Source organism: Arabidopsis thaliana, chromosome 4 (assembly GCF_000001735.4).
Source record: "Arabidopsis thaliana chromosome 4, partial sequence".
Lineage (NCBI taxonomy): Eukaryota > Viridiplantae > Streptophyta > Magnoliopsida > Brassicales > Brassicaceae > Arabidopsis > Arabidopsis thaliana.
Window position 1 is genome coordinate 7,724,838 of NC_003075.7, and position 14,620 is coordinate 7,739,457.

Genomic DNA, 14,620 nt, shown 5'->3' on the forward strand with positions numbered 1-14,620 from the left:
TGCCCCCACAAAGTTTGGAGAATCTTTTGCCACTGATGGATTTTGCATTTCTCGAGTGTCGTCGTCTATAAAATCAAAGCTGCAATTAAGATGTTCTACAGCTCCTTCAAAGTTACATTTCCACTGGTGCGCATTTCAAGTTGTAACATCCAATTGTAAACTCCAAGAGTGGTCAATACTTTTGTTTCTCCTTTTATAGCCTTACTATCATTTATTTTTGGCTAATAAAGAGAAACCGGTAAAATTATAACTACTTTACCAAAATTCAACCATTTCAAGTTTATTTTTCCTTTTCGTTAAAGAAAAGTTGGTTTCTAGTTTGAAACTAAATATACCTTAGCTTAAGGCGAAAAGGACATTGTATATTAAAAACAAAATGACCTATGAACTTACATTTTAATGGATTTATGATTGGTCAAGGAATATATGTAAAACTATATTTGTGCCTTATGTTTCATTATATATATCATGAGTGATGATAGGACACATCATATGATATGAACTATAACCTATCATTGATCATATTGAAAAGAGAATATATATATGTTATCACTGTGCAGTCAACTTGGTGTACTATGATTACCATCTCTTACCACTCATATCTCACAATGAGTTACTGTTATAAATTCAACTTTTGCTTGTATCGCATGTCATGGTCACAGTGTATAACATTACGATACTATTCAAATCCTATGATAATCACTTCCCAAATATATATGCGTACGTTACATATGATTCTTTGCATCATTAGTTATATATTCTTTTGGCTTCTGTATTTTCCATTGGTGCAACTCTTACCTTGGTAGAAGCAAGAATAATACCAAAGACTATATTAATTGTATTTAATCGATTATTTATTATTTTACTAAGTTAATCATTTTTACATCATGCTTCTATAATAGTATAATACTACGATTAACCTTTTTTGTTCATTTTTGAATTTTGAGAAACTATATAGTATGTGTATTATACGTTGGCAAACTTTTGTTGCTTGCCCGTAACGTATACAAACTTTTGAAATCTATAGCCGCAAAGCACACGAACTTCATGATCTACACGGACTATAATTAATTATATATAAGAAAATATTTAGGTTTAAGTAATGTATGATACTATGAGTCTATGACGATCTTGTATGAAAATTGTCTATTATATATATAGTCGAAACATTGGAACCTAATGGTAGAAGAGTATTGAATTTTGGGCATTAAGGATAAGATCTTGCCGAATTTGGGTGATCTTCAAGTGAATACCTTCCGGAGGTACGTAGAAGAGTGCTGAATTGTTGTATTACCTCTTTACTGAAATAATAACCCATTTTCCGGTCTTATCATCACAAAATAAAAATACGAACTTTAGTAGTCTACCTCCTTGCTAATAAAAGTTATCACTTTCGAATCGTTTTTTTTTCTTTTGAGAAAAATATCGAGAGAGAATAGGAATATGTACTACATGACTACTTCTACAATTTTAGCTCCGCATCTTTCGCTTTCTCCTCCATGCATTGTATAAGTCAGTCTTCACACATATAATTCATAAGATTTGATGGCCCCTTAATCAACCCGATTTTGATGTGAGCTATGTGACTTCACAATTCCAGCTTCCCATTGAAAAGCATATGTATTTTGTCGAATAAATATCACATTAAAAAAAAAAAATCCTTAATGTCAACTTAACTGTGATACGTACGAAGAATCCTTAATGTCAACTTAATCACCCATTATATCTACTAATTGTTTTCAAAATATATGTCTAGTAACTAAAATTTGATTATGCTAATTTTTCCATATGCCAAAGAGTGTAATTCCCTCCAAAAACATGACTAAGATTTTTCACCAATTCTCATTTTGTGAAGGTTCATCGAACAATGCGTGTATGCATATTTCCCGCCGGAAAACAATATTTTCATACGTTACGTTCTCACCATAAAATTCTACCATTTCCCAAAAAAACTGACGCCAAATTTTTCTTTTCGAATACGAGTCAGAACATCGTTTTTGGCTAGAAATTGAGAAAATAAATTTTTGTTGGCAAAGTGCATAATCAGTAGGTTGTGCGGCAATGCGTTTCAAAGTAGTTGGAAGAACATGTTATATAACGCTTCCAAAATTATGGCCACTGTCTTTGAACAAATTAATAGAAGCCACAATCCTTGAGCCGCTATCGTAAAGATTGTGGAAGACTCTTATCTCAAAATTTTGCCCATTCCTAGCTCATTTCACTTCATAGTTGATTTTCTCTAATCTCATCTTGGCTTATTAAATTCTTTTGGCCAAAGAATGTCAAAACCTCTAAAGCTTTTGTAATTGACTCGGTTCCTTTTTTGGCAATTTAAATTCACACTATATCAAATTCCTTTGCATATCCATGAATTCGGCATGCAAAAAAGTATATTGCATCATTTTCACAAAAATCGTAAAATCACGTTTATTCCATGATATAGTATATTTACTAGATAATAATAACAAAGATAATATAACAAGTGTATATATATATTAGTACCCATTTTTCCAACTTGCTTCCAAAGCGTTTTAACATTAAGAACATATATAGTGATCACTAACCACATCACGTAGAAATCATATTATATCATTTCATGATATTAACCAGTCGCATCGCTACCAAAAATCACATCTCTGACATACTCAAATTACTATCAAACTTGAATTATATTGCCATTTGGGACCTAAGAGTCAGAGGACCATCTCTCCCAATTACATTTATTAATGGTCCAAAGAGGTCCATATGAGTAATTCGCAAGTCCAACCATTTTCAACTAAGCTTGCAGAAAACGTAGTTCATGACCTCAGTAAATGCTTACATATATTACATTGCCAACAAACAAATTGTACCACAATTTTGTTACCTAAAGATAAAACTTATTTTCCAAGCAACAACCATAATATTGCTATAAACAAGAAAAAACTAGTCTGATTTTACGAAAACGAGTCAGAAAAAGAAATCCAATAGCTTGATCAGTTACAACGCTATATTTTAGAAGCGAAGTTTATATTTTTTTTTTGTAATTCTTTTTAGGCTAATCGTAACTTCGTAATTCCTTAGTATTGATTCACATCACTATTATTTGATAAGCAGTATCAAAATACATGAAGTAGCGTTGAAAGATTGATTGACATTCACAAAAGATAACAAAAATGCTTATCATGGGCTTTAAGGGAATGGGTTTTTTGTAAGCGTATTAATCCATAGAAAGATTGTGGAGATGATTGATACGCTTACATAGTACTTGATGGAGTTTGCCTCTGTTTTTGAGGATTCTGTCTTAAATATTTTAAATTCTTTTTCACTTTTGAATTCTTCTATTTTTACAAGGAGTTATGTTTTTATATAATTTTAATTTGAGCATGATGATCTTCTTTTCTATACAATTTTATGGCTTTAACTACGTTCCCTTGACAGATACGTTCATGAGGAAACCTTGTCTGACAAGAAAGCATCAAGTTTTTACTCCACAGGTTCTGTTGTTCAAGTGTAGTTTTCAAACCCATTAGTATAGCTATGAAAGTATTTGTTAGGAATTAGACGGACAATGCTAATATGGTTTGTAGTTGGAATCTGTGCAAATTCATGTTTTCCAGTTCCTATTATCCTAACAGCAAGCAGCTATGTCTTCAAATATATTAACAAGAACATGTGAAAGAATTTTGTATTAGTTGATCTGAATTGGTGTCGGATGATCTGGTTTCCACTCCAATAAACGCATTCTCCACATTTCATTGTTGAAAGAAGTTTGTCACACCCCAAACCCAACTTCTAGGGCCACCCTATTTGATTTCCTAAAAAGAAAAGCCCATGTGTTTTTATCTTCGCCTTTCTCACAGCCACCATTTACGTCTCCATCTTAAGCCCGAAACTAAAGTCACCGGCCATCATCGTTTTTAAGTCCGTGAGGCATTGTTGTCACTGATTCTGTAGTGGTGATCGTATGTTGGTGAGAGATAGGAAGAGATCACCAAGAGTGAAAGAGAGTTTCGGAGGTCACGTCCACCAAAGCTACCGCTCACCATCGTTCATCACTGGTTTGATTAGGTAAGGAAAAGCTAGCATGATTATGTCTTCTCCTCCTGCAAATCTCTGTACTGGTCTTTTGAATATGCGGCTTAAATCTGAATCTTTGGTGAAAAATAATAAGAAGAGGACGATTGCGAGTAGCGGTTTTGGTGAGCAGTTCCCGTCAGATCTGAAGGAGTCAAATCGAGAATTTGGTATCGTTGGATAGATCTTGCTGCAAGAAATGAGCAGAAACTTACGGTTCCTTGATACTAGGTAAACTCCATCCGCAAATCAAGTTACAACTTGACCAAAAGTCATTGTTTTTTGAATATAGAAAATAAGTAAGTTAAAATAAAAGTTTCAGATTCGAGTTGGGGTTTTGTGAAGCTTCTTATCATCGAACCAATAGAAGTAAGACCATGATTACGGCGTCGATGGAAAGATAATCAAGCCAAGAGTCCATAGCAGCTGACGGATCTGGATTTGAGATTATATTCGTTAAGTTATGTGCGTTGTTTTCCGCGCAAGAAACTAGTGAATCTGTCAAAAACTGGAAGAACGGAACCCTATAAAACAGATCTGACGCATCATATTCAGGAGAACGTGGGAGTTTCATTTGACGACCGATCTGGCAGGAAAATGGTGGGGTTCTTCATGATACTACATACTCCATACTCCATTTTCAACTGTGCGATTCCGATTCTAGTATTGTAATCATTCATCTGTTTGTGAAGCACATTTATTTAGAGTAAATGGTACGAGTTTGTGTTCTAGTTTGGGTAAACGAGTTTGGTTTGAGCCCAAATTCTGACAAGCATTACAAGGTCATTAACCGCAGACGAACAGTACAAGGTCCAAACATTGAAAAAGATGATTGGTACGTGGGTTTATTATTGCAGAAGCAAGCATCAACGCACCAAGTATAGTAATTTATTCTAAAATATTTTCCAAATTGATGTGTTGAAAATGCTCAAGAACTATAGACCATAAAGATGAAAAGTTAACACATAATAAATAGACCATTAAAAATCGTTTTACCAAAAAAAAAAAAAAATCAAACAAAAATCACAATCTGCTCCAAAAAACTATACAAAAGTTCAAAACCTCAACTAAAAATTCCTAGATTGGAAAATCAAAAATCCAATGGTGCATGTATAAGGAAGAGAACATATAAATTACATGAAGGTATATATGCAATTCTGACCATAAAAGTCATTTACAAAGAGTGCTTATCAAATAATACAAAAGAGTTTATTAATAAATCAAAGAATTTTATATATGTCAGACATATGTTCTTTTTACTAGTTACCACGTTTAGAAGATTTATGTTTATCTTCTTCGTCTTCTAGATCCATTCATTGTATATATGTTCAAACTTTAAAGATTTCCATTACACAAATTCTCATATAAGTATTTTAATAAAACAAAGAGAATTAACCTTTATTACATTTTGATAAGTTATCAACCAAATCTGCATTGGATGTAAAAATTGTGATTTTAGTAATTTAGATTGCTCAAATCTGGATTAAAAAAAGAAGAAGATGAAAGTAATAGATCTTCTGATTGTATTTTTGCAAGATCATAAGTGAAAGTAGAAATTTGTGAATCTCTAAGAACTTACAAATTGAGATTACTTCTTCCATCTACCATTTTTGTTGTTTCAAAATAAAAATATTAAAGAATGAACAAATGCTCGTGTTCAAAATAAAAATGAAAAAAAATAAAAAAGAAAACTCCACTTGATTCTAAACCCTAAACTCTAAACCCTCCGAAAATAGAAAATTATTGATTTCTAATCTTTTTTAGACTGAAAATAGTTTTTATAAATTTAAATTGCGAGAAAGTTGAGAAAAAACAACTTAATCATGAGAATATCGTATATTTCAAATATGATAATTTTTTACATTTTAGATATATACTAGAAAAATATTTTAAAAGGGAATCTTAACTTTAATAACTTATAAATTAATGTCTAAGTTTACGAAATCGAACTCTAAGTTTTGGCTCGTATCATTCTTCCCAAAAATGTCTCATGAATTTTTATCACAAAAAAAAAAGTTTAGGTCAAAATATATTATAGATAAAACAACGTTGCAAGGAGTACAAAATGTTGATATGGCCGAGTTGGTCTAAGGCGCCAGATTAAGGTTCTGGTCCGAAAGGGCGTGGGTTCAAATCCCACTGTCAACATTACTCTTTTTTAGTTTTTGACTACAACGAAGTAAATCTTACGCCGTCGATCTCATCACTCTTTTGCAAATCATCCAACGGTCTTTACCAATCCACGTATAAACCACTTGGTCCTTTATAAAAATCATCAATATACAATTTAAGAATCTAATTCTCACGAAAAAGCCCCATAACTTCCAAAATCAACTTTTCACCCCCAAAAAACTCATCTTCTTCGTTGAAACGATCGAAATCGATAATGGCGTCGTCGAAGCACGAAGACTATGGCATCCCTTACACACCTCTTCCATCATCACAACCATCTCAATCCGTAATCCTTCTAACTCCTTATCGCCGTCACCGTCGTCCTTCACTTCTCCGTAACCTCCGTTGTTCTCTCCTCTTCACCGCCGTAATCCTCCTCCTCTCCGCCGCCGTTTACTTACTCTACCCTTCAGATCCAGACATCACTGTCTCACGAATCAATCTCAACCACATAAGCGTCGTTGATTCTCATAAAATCGCTTTAGATCTCTCGTTTTCGCTCACAATCAAAGTTCGAAACCGAGATTTCTTCTCACTTGATTACGATTCGCTTGTTGTTTCGATTGGGTATAGAGGAAGAGAGTTAGGTCTTGTTAAGTCTAAAGGTGGACATCTTAAAGCTCGTGATAGCTCTTATATTGATGCTACGCTTGAGCTTGATGGTCTTGAGGTTGTTCATGATGTTATTTATTTGATTGGTGATTTGGCTAAAGGTGTTATTCCTTTTGATACTATTGCTCAAGTTCAAGGTGATCTTGGTGTTCTCTTGTTCAATATCCCAATTCAGGTATAGTGACTTTCCCATTGGAACATTTAGGGTTTAGTGAAGAGAAAGTTTGGAACTTTGATTTGGTTTTCACTAAGAAAGTTTGTTGATTGAATTTGTAGCACAGATTTTTACTTAGGGTTGTGGTAGTTTTAACAATGAACAAACATTGGTGTGTTTTTAGGAATTCGACTTTTCATGACTTCAATCAATAGTTCTCGTCTTATCGTTGTCGTCGTAGGGTCTCCATTTGATGGAAAGGTTTTGTTGTAGTGTCTTTCATCGTCTGGATTATGTTTGCTCTGTTGTGATTCACTTTGTTATGAGCTGATTGGGTTTTCTTGACCTTGTGAGATAAAAGACTTAGATTTGTAGGGGATATGTGTGTTGTTGTGTAGGGTGGTTCTTGGTGCTCTCTAAATGAAATTTTGATCATGAGCATTGTTTTGATATTTGTGTGACATGATCAATAGGTTGTTCTATGTCATAGTAATAGTAGTTTCCGAACATCTGTTGTTTTAATACTGAAACTATGTCAATATCATTCAAAAAATTGATGTTTTTATACATAAGTGAAATTGTTTTCTGCAGGGTAAAGTGTCGTGTGAGGTGTATGTTAATGTTAACAACCAGAAAATTTCACACCAAGATTGTCATCGTAAGGTAACGTGTTTCTTTTGAACCAATGTGATTATAGTGTCTATAAGAATATACTTAAGATTGGTAAACATGATCAAGTTGTAGAAAACTTAATTTGAGTAAGAAGTAGAACTTCTCTTAGTTGAATGCAATTTGTACGAAAAAAATAGGCCATATACAGCAAGGTTTAGAGAAGCAATTATAGTGGTAGATGATTCGACCCTAGCCATAACTCAGGACTGGAGTGGTGGTATTGTTTGACAATAGCATTATTGTCAAAACTGTGGAGCCGACACTTTAGACCATTGCATAGTTTTCTTACCTTTGCATTTGAGCAGAGGCCAAATGTTTTTAATAGTGATTAAAGTCACACTCATGACTCATGAGGTTATTGTGAAAGCTAATCAAATGTGGGTTTCAAATGTGCAGTGAAGTGCAATCCTGAGCTGGATGAGAGATGAAGAAACCAGATAACATACGTTGACATGTTTTGAGTTCTGGAGAAATGATTTGTGAGTTTTTGTATAGATAAAATACTCTTAATGTTAAAACTGAAAGATAGAATGAGAAAGATGAACCACTACTTTCTGTAATTAAAGTTCTTTCTTAATTCCTCAGATGTGTACAAGTGTTTGCTTTTATGTTGTAGACATGAATAAACCACTCAATAAACCATGTAATTCGAAGTCTTCAAAGACGTATGGGATCTATGAGCAGAGTTACTATATACTCCTTCAGTTTTCCTTCACTACAATTGTATATATCATCGGACTTGGTGTAGAGGAGTTCCAATAAGCGTCCAAAATTAAGTGCTTGCTTGAGTACTCGACCTGGTACGCTGGTTGTCTTCAGTAGCTCCTCATTTATGGTCTTATTGATGTCCACGATCATTCTTTGACACTCGAGAATAGCCTCTTCCTTGGTAACTACAAATTGCTTCATATAATAGTTGATCGCATTTGCAGCAAACCCATTACTCATGTCGCTCTGACAATACAAAAACACCTAAGATAAAGGAAAGATCAAACCAAATCAAAGTAAACAAAGAAAATATCATTTCGTCTTACGTCAAAATCAGTAATATCGTCCATTAGACGGCCCTTTGCAGCTAGAGATTTGATTAGTCTTGGTCTCGATCTTACCCACTCGTAAGCTTCCTTCCCGGCAGTCTCTCCCATTCCGACAAAAGAATACATTAACGTTGCATATGATGTAAGTGCTATTCCACCAACCTCTACATGTTCTTCAAAGCTAGGCACCTGAATTCCTCGTGCCCATTTGACAAGATCAAGATTTGCTCTCACGAGTGTATTGAGCTGTTTTACTCAAACATATAAGTATATATAAGAAAATATAAGTAGCTTTCCATGATAAAAGATATATAACCTTACAAGCTATATCTACTTAATTTGTTATATCAATACCGAAGTATTTTATATGAATTGTAAGAAAACTGGTTTATGTTAATCACCTCTTCTAACATCTCCTTCAAGTGGTAGGAGCTTCCTTCAGACCTCACTCCTTTTCCGATATCGTCGAAAACATCCAACATAAGTTTAAAGACACTTCGCGATATATCTTCAAGTGTGTCAATGCCATCAGGACTCCATCTACATATATTTCATTTTAACAAATCATTTATTTGTTTGTCAAGAAAATCCCACAAAACTGTTTTTCAAAAAATGAATTTGTGTACATATTTATGTGGATAAAATACTGATACAGCAAAATGATAATTCACCAAGCATCAAGAAACGAGTTCAAAAATAGTAGAGGTTAAAAGTTAGGTGATGTACCTTTCCACACAAGCTACGAGTCTTGTAAGCTCATGAATAGAGAAATAATGATCGCACGCGTCATCTAAAATGGTAAGGAGGTAGTTAAACTTAGCTGCAATAACCCTTCCACCCGAAAATTGTGGTTCGAAATACATCATCAATCCAGCTAGCCAAGCCTCCACGATCCTCTCTCTAAATTGACTAGGCCACTTAGATGTAAGGCCTAGCTCCATCCACCATCTTCAAAAAAAAAAAGAAAAAAAAACAAGAAATGAAAAGTACCATACAATATTAATAGAGTTATGAAATTTCATAAAAATCAACAATGAGTAGACCGTGACCCTACTTGATAAAAGATTTCAGTTCTTTAATGTAATGCAGCTGCAATAACTTGAAATTGAGCTTGGCTAATCTGAGTAGCATCTTATCGTGATCTTCTTCTTGTTCATAGAACGAAATGTATTCCCTTGCAATTACTGCTTCCATATTCCAACGTTGAGGTAAATAAAGTGTGTTTCTTATAAGCCTTAAGATATGAGGCCGGCACGTCCCTCCTGCCAATAAAGACTTCAAGTGGCTCGATGTAAACTTCAACGCTTCGTCCAATATATAATCTGTCGTTGTTCCCAAGTGTGCCGCTTCATACAAGCTAAGTATTCCTTTAGCATCTTCCGTAAGAGATTGCTGAAACTTCCCATCATCCCCTGTAAATCTCTTGAATACACCTTACACGAGAAAGAGATCTATGCATTACTATTAGAAGATGCGAAAGATTACAAATCAATTTTGGTAATTAATATTTTTGTTACAAAATTTTATTATATACATATAATTTGTAGCTACATCAGCTCATTAACTAGTTCGTAGTTTTAAAGTCTGCTTTTTCAAAATTTTAATATAGACCTAATTACAAAAGTTGAAATTTTAGTTTTCTCCTATTTGTGTTTTAATGAAACTTTCTATATATGTAAGAAAAATTCAAACAGCGAGTAAACTTTGTTTTCTTGTTATAATGAAATGTTGTACTTCATAATTTATATGTTTAAGGTTTTTTTTTCCTACATGGCGAGTAAACTGTCGGTGAAATAGTCGATAGTAATTGAGAAATTGCACTATGTATACATAGAAGATTACAAAATTAAGTATCAGAAAAAATTAATGTTGGACCTTCTCTCTATCATAAAAATACCCTTATACCCTATTTGCTCTTGACGTTAAATATTTTGTTACCTTTTAATAATAATGTTATCATCTTCCCATAATTATACAATCTTTGAAATCAAATCATTGGTTCAATAGCTGGTAATTTGTTTATATCGTAAATAAGTATGATAATATATAAGTTATCGGTAAAACAATAAATTATCGGAGTAAATAAAAAGGTTACTTTATAAGTTAGCTGATAACAGTTTTTTAACACGATAGATTTAAATATACATTGTATAAATTACACGTTAATATATATATTATCCATTTATCAAATATTTTACCATGTTAATACAAATATTATTCCGACTTTTGTAAACTTATCGCGATATTATATTGTTTAGGATGTGTAATCGGCATATTAACGTATCAAAATGAACAGTATTATCCGTATAATAACCATATTGTAGCTATGGCAATTTTGTAATTAATCCAAATATGAAGGATACTTTTGGTTTATATTTTCTTTCTCTTTCATACTTACCTAATTTTTAAATTATCTCTCCTACTTTCTTAATTTCTACTTCTTCTTAGTATATAAATTTAATTCACCCATAGTAATTAAGAAGGACGAATTATAATATTAAAAAAAACCTATGAACGTTACATAACAAGAAAAAAAAGTCCTTTAGTCGAAATCTATTGCTAATTGTGATGGTATTGCAGGTAATCTGTTACAAAATAAAATGATAAAAACATTCTTAGATTTGTTGCCACCGACTAAACAATTGTCTTACTTGATGGTAAATTGTGTCCGTATGTTCTAAAGACACGGAACATGATGGAGATTGTAGACAAGTCCTTTTCATCACCAGTTATATCATCTATCTTTCGAAAAGCATGTTCTAGTATATTTTTGATCTCATTTTCAAAATGAAATGCGAGACCAAGACTAAGAAGCAATTGAATCAAAAGCACTTTCCTCTTCGATGTCTCATCGTCACCCTGGGAAGATAGGAGCTCCATAACTTCCGGCTTGAGTATGTCAATCTCTCTTGTAATAACATCTAGTTCCTATTAGGTTTATACATATATAGTCAATGATTTGTTTCATGTAAAGTTCATCATTTATTGCTATTACCTTTTTGCCCGGAAACTTTATATATAAAGAAATACATAACAAATCTTTGTGTATATATTCATGTCAATATCCTATAGAGAATATATATAAGTAGTATAAATGTCTTACCGATTCATCGATGGGAACAGAGAGGAAGTAATCAGTCCATTGACAGTGAGACAACTTTGTGAACGCAAGACTTTCATACTTAAACGTTGTTTGGGATTCCATAGTGTTTGAGAGAGGGAGAGAAAGAGAGTTAGAGAGTTGAAGGTGAGGAGAAGTGTGGGTAAACCTAAAATATAAAATAAATAAATGAATAATATATAGAGATAATAATTAGAATATTATAATATGGAATCATTACTATAATAATACGGAATGATTAATAATTGACAGAATGCTTTTCGTATCTATGATTTTTCATAAGCTTATTAGAGTTAATTTGAATATTTCTTTGTTCATAAAGATACCAACCACTACAAATTGTTTTTCTGGTTTTTGAATACATTGAAATTAGTCGGAAAGAATAACGTTTTCGTATAACAGTTTAGTTTTTGAAATTTTGAAAAATCTATATTTATATTATAACTTCTAGAAGCAAACCAAAATTGTAGGCCAAAAGATTTCTAGTGAATCTAGAAAATGAGAAACTGCTAAGACAATAGCTTGGACACAATAGATTCCTGGCTAGTTTGCAAATGGCAGCGATTCATCACTATATATAGTTGCTTAACAATGCGACTAACATCAGTTAATTTACGAGGAAGCATATATATGCTGCCAGGTAAGTTTACCACAATCATAAGTAGGAAACTGTCCGCCTTACCCACCTGCTTGGTCGAGCGAGGCAGCTTTCTAGCCATTAAATGCGGATGAACCAACCATAAAATGCGGATAAACCAGCAAGACAGCTTACATGAAGCGATGGACCAACCTCTCAGCGATTGATCAGACAGCTTACTCGAGAATTTCTCGGCCACATTTTGCATACTTCATGGTAAATGATCGTAGCGTACAAAATCAACGTTGATGTCTCGATAAAATGTAGTTTTCCTCGGCCAATCCCTCGTGTTATGTCCCAAATTCAAATTCCATCGAGTAAATTCTAATTATTGTGATGACCAACTTCCTTTATCCTTTCTTATCTCATTCTGACTTTTCCAGCTCAAGGTTGATTAGTCAGATCACTTTTTATTTTAGTAATGACTAATATATATCGTTGGCATGCAATAAGTCTCTCCTTACAAAATTTCACTACCTTGATAACTCTTTTCTTTTGGCCTTTTTTTTTTTGTGAATGACTAATAGGTTGTAGATCTATGCCCACATTAGGTCAGGACTATAACATTTTATATCGACCTTCTCAAGTATCACTCGAACTGGTGAGAGTCTTACCAATTGAGTTATCGATATTTGTGTATTATAGTACACTTTAAAATGATTCCCTACAATAGCTCTGCTTGATCTTTCTTCCGTTTTCTTTTAGTTCTCGTACCAACGGTTCGGTCATTCATTAGTTGTTCTTCACAAAGTTTCTGATTTTTGATAGATGATCCTCACTAATCTAAATCTTTATCTTTAGTACCTACTCTAACTAACGGTATGCTGTATTGACATCCTTCGCTTTGATATTTAGATCAGAGTCAGGATTATTACAAGATTAGTGAAAACGATATTATTAATGATCCAATCCATAAAGCGAAAATTTGTATGTTCGACCACAATTAAATAAATGAAATGTATGTATATGTGAACAAAATAAAGATGAAAGATAATAATAAATAAATTAAAAAGTAAAAATAATAAAAAAAAATATAAAAGTAAGAATAAGAAAGAAGAACAAGGAACATAATATATATCTCGATAAACCAATACGTTACCAAATGGCGTTAACTAAGAAAAAAAAAAAGACAAAGGTTCACTGACCGACTCACGATATGAAGACATCAAAGAGAATAGATGTCACAAAACAGAAGATTATTAAACAAAAAAAGACAGATTCTACCACTTCAAAATGATGAAAATAATAAAGAGATCACTCAACATGTCCTGTTTGATATGATCAACACTGAAGAGATAAAATCTGCGCAAAAAGACAAGACCTTCATTACAATCTCAAGAAAAATATATCATCATGGATTAAGCACGAGTACATGTTCTTAATAACTTTGTTTATACGCCCGAAAATTAGCATTCTATTGCTGTAATTTTATATGTATATGATTATAAATATTTACGTTCGCAATGTGTCTATGATGTGGCACATGGTTGGTCTCTTAGCCAAAACGTGTATCATCTTACGAGAATAGTATGTAGTGTTAATCAAGTGAAAGAAGTTTCCATAAAAATGCCATCTTTTTTTTTTTGTAGGAGTTAAAAATATAAAATAAAAAACTTTTGCAGTTTTGTGAGAAAACTTTCCATGCTACAAATCTTGTATACTCTCTTTGATATTTTTGATTAATGCAAAGAAGCAAAAGGAGTAAAGCAAATTTTGATCATATCAACTTTCTTTATACGTTTAATACATTTGTGATTTTGAAAATTTTAATTGTTTTATTTATAACCTAGTTTTATAACCTAGGATTTGTTTAAACCATAGATATTATTTCTGTGATAAAAAAAAAGGCATATTTTGTCACTTCGAATTTCCTCAAAATACATTTAAGATGATAACGTACAAAACTATCATATTCTTGTAAACTTATCACTTCTTTTTCATGAATCATACACGAAATATCGATATCCCGAATAAATTGAGTCATGTGTAATATCTCAAACTCTAATTCGAGTTTCTAAATCTAAAAATCATATGATTTCTAATATAAAATTCGACTTAGCTAACTGCTACATTTGTGCGTTATTTGCCGCTAAGCACAGTACTTCTAGTGGGTCTATATCCACGTTTTCGTAGATCCTGTTATTTCTTGCTTTGCAAAT

General features: G+C 32.7%; 2 protein-coding genes, 4 long non-coding RNA genes, 1 other non-coding gene and 1 pseudogene across 9 annotated transcripts; 4 read left to right on the forward strand and 4 right to left on the reverse strand.

The window, feature by feature from the left end:
• The first annotated feature begins 3,692 nt into the window (after positions 1-3,692).
• On the forward strand, positions 3,693-4,422 carry AT4G06045. Its single transcript, NR_141953.1, has 2 exons — positions 3,693-4,051; positions 4,193-4,422. It is a non-coding gene; the product is annotated as an other RNA (long non-coding RNA).
• Positions 3,848-4,092, reverse strand: AT4G06050. Its single transcript, NR_141954.1, has one exon. It is a non-coding gene; the product is annotated as an other RNA (long non-coding RNA).
• Positions 4,423-4,605: 183 nt separating the features above from the next.
• On the reverse strand, positions 4,606-4,937 carry AT4G06055. Its single transcript, NR_141955.1, has one exon. It is a non-coding gene; the product is annotated as an other RNA (long non-coding RNA).
• Positions 4,938-6,123: 1,186 nt separating this feature from the next.
• Positions 6,124-6,204, forward strand: AT4G13265. The gene has a single exon. It is a non-coding gene; the product is annotated as a tRNA-Leu (tRNA).
• A 147-nt stretch (positions 6,205-6,351) lies between these two features.
• On the forward strand, positions 6,352-8,364 carry AT4G13270 (Late embryogenesis abundant (LEA) hydroxyproline-rich glycoprotein family). The gene is made up of 3 exons (NM_117400.3): positions 6,352-7,015; positions 7,586-7,657; positions 8,063-8,364. Exons 1-3 carry the CDS (start codon positions 6,443-6,445, stop codon positions 8,063-8,065), a joined length of 648 nt encoding a protein of 215 aa, NP_193063.2. The 5' UTR covers positions 6,352-6,442; the 3' UTR covers positions 8,066-8,364.
• Positions 7,172-7,498, reverse strand: AT4G06060. Its single transcript, NR_141956.1, has one exon. It is a non-coding gene; the product is annotated as an other RNA (long non-coding RNA).
• TPS12 (terpenoid synthase 12) lies at positions 8,277-11,908 on the reverse strand (the record flags this gene model as incomplete). 2 transcript variants are annotated; one of them, NM_117401.2, is made up of 8 exons in its annotated part: positions 8,277-8,620; positions 8,701-8,802; positions 8,893-8,949; positions 9,105-9,243; positions 9,430-9,651; positions 9,758-10,136; positions 11,355-11,631; positions 11,807-11,908. In NM_117401.2, the coding sequence occupies 8 exons, from the start codon at positions 11,906-11,908 to the stop codon at positions 8,324-8,326; spliced, it is 1,575 nt and encodes a 524-aa protein (NP_193064.2). The 2 variants fall into 2 exon arrangements, with proteins under 2 accessions (NP_193064.2, NP_001328007.1); NM_001340846.1 differs by having other exon boundaries at positions 8,324-8,620; positions 8,701-8,949.
• A 1,934-nt stretch (positions 11,909-13,842) lies between these two features.
• Positions 13,843-14,030, forward strand: AT4G13285 (annotated as a pseudogene). The gene has a single exon.
• The last annotated feature ends 590 nt before the right edge of the window (positions 14,031-14,620 follow it).

Bases quoted from the DNA above. Each gene is read 5' to 3' on its own strand.
- AT4G13270 (NM_117400.3), top strand. From the start codon at position 6,443: ATGGCGTCGTCGAAGCACGAAGACTATGGCATCCCTTACACACCTCTT. The intron at 7,016-7,585 runs GTATAGTGACTT...TGTTTTCTGCAG, and splicing joins TGTTCAATATCCCAATTCAG to GGTAAAGTGTCGTGTGAGGT.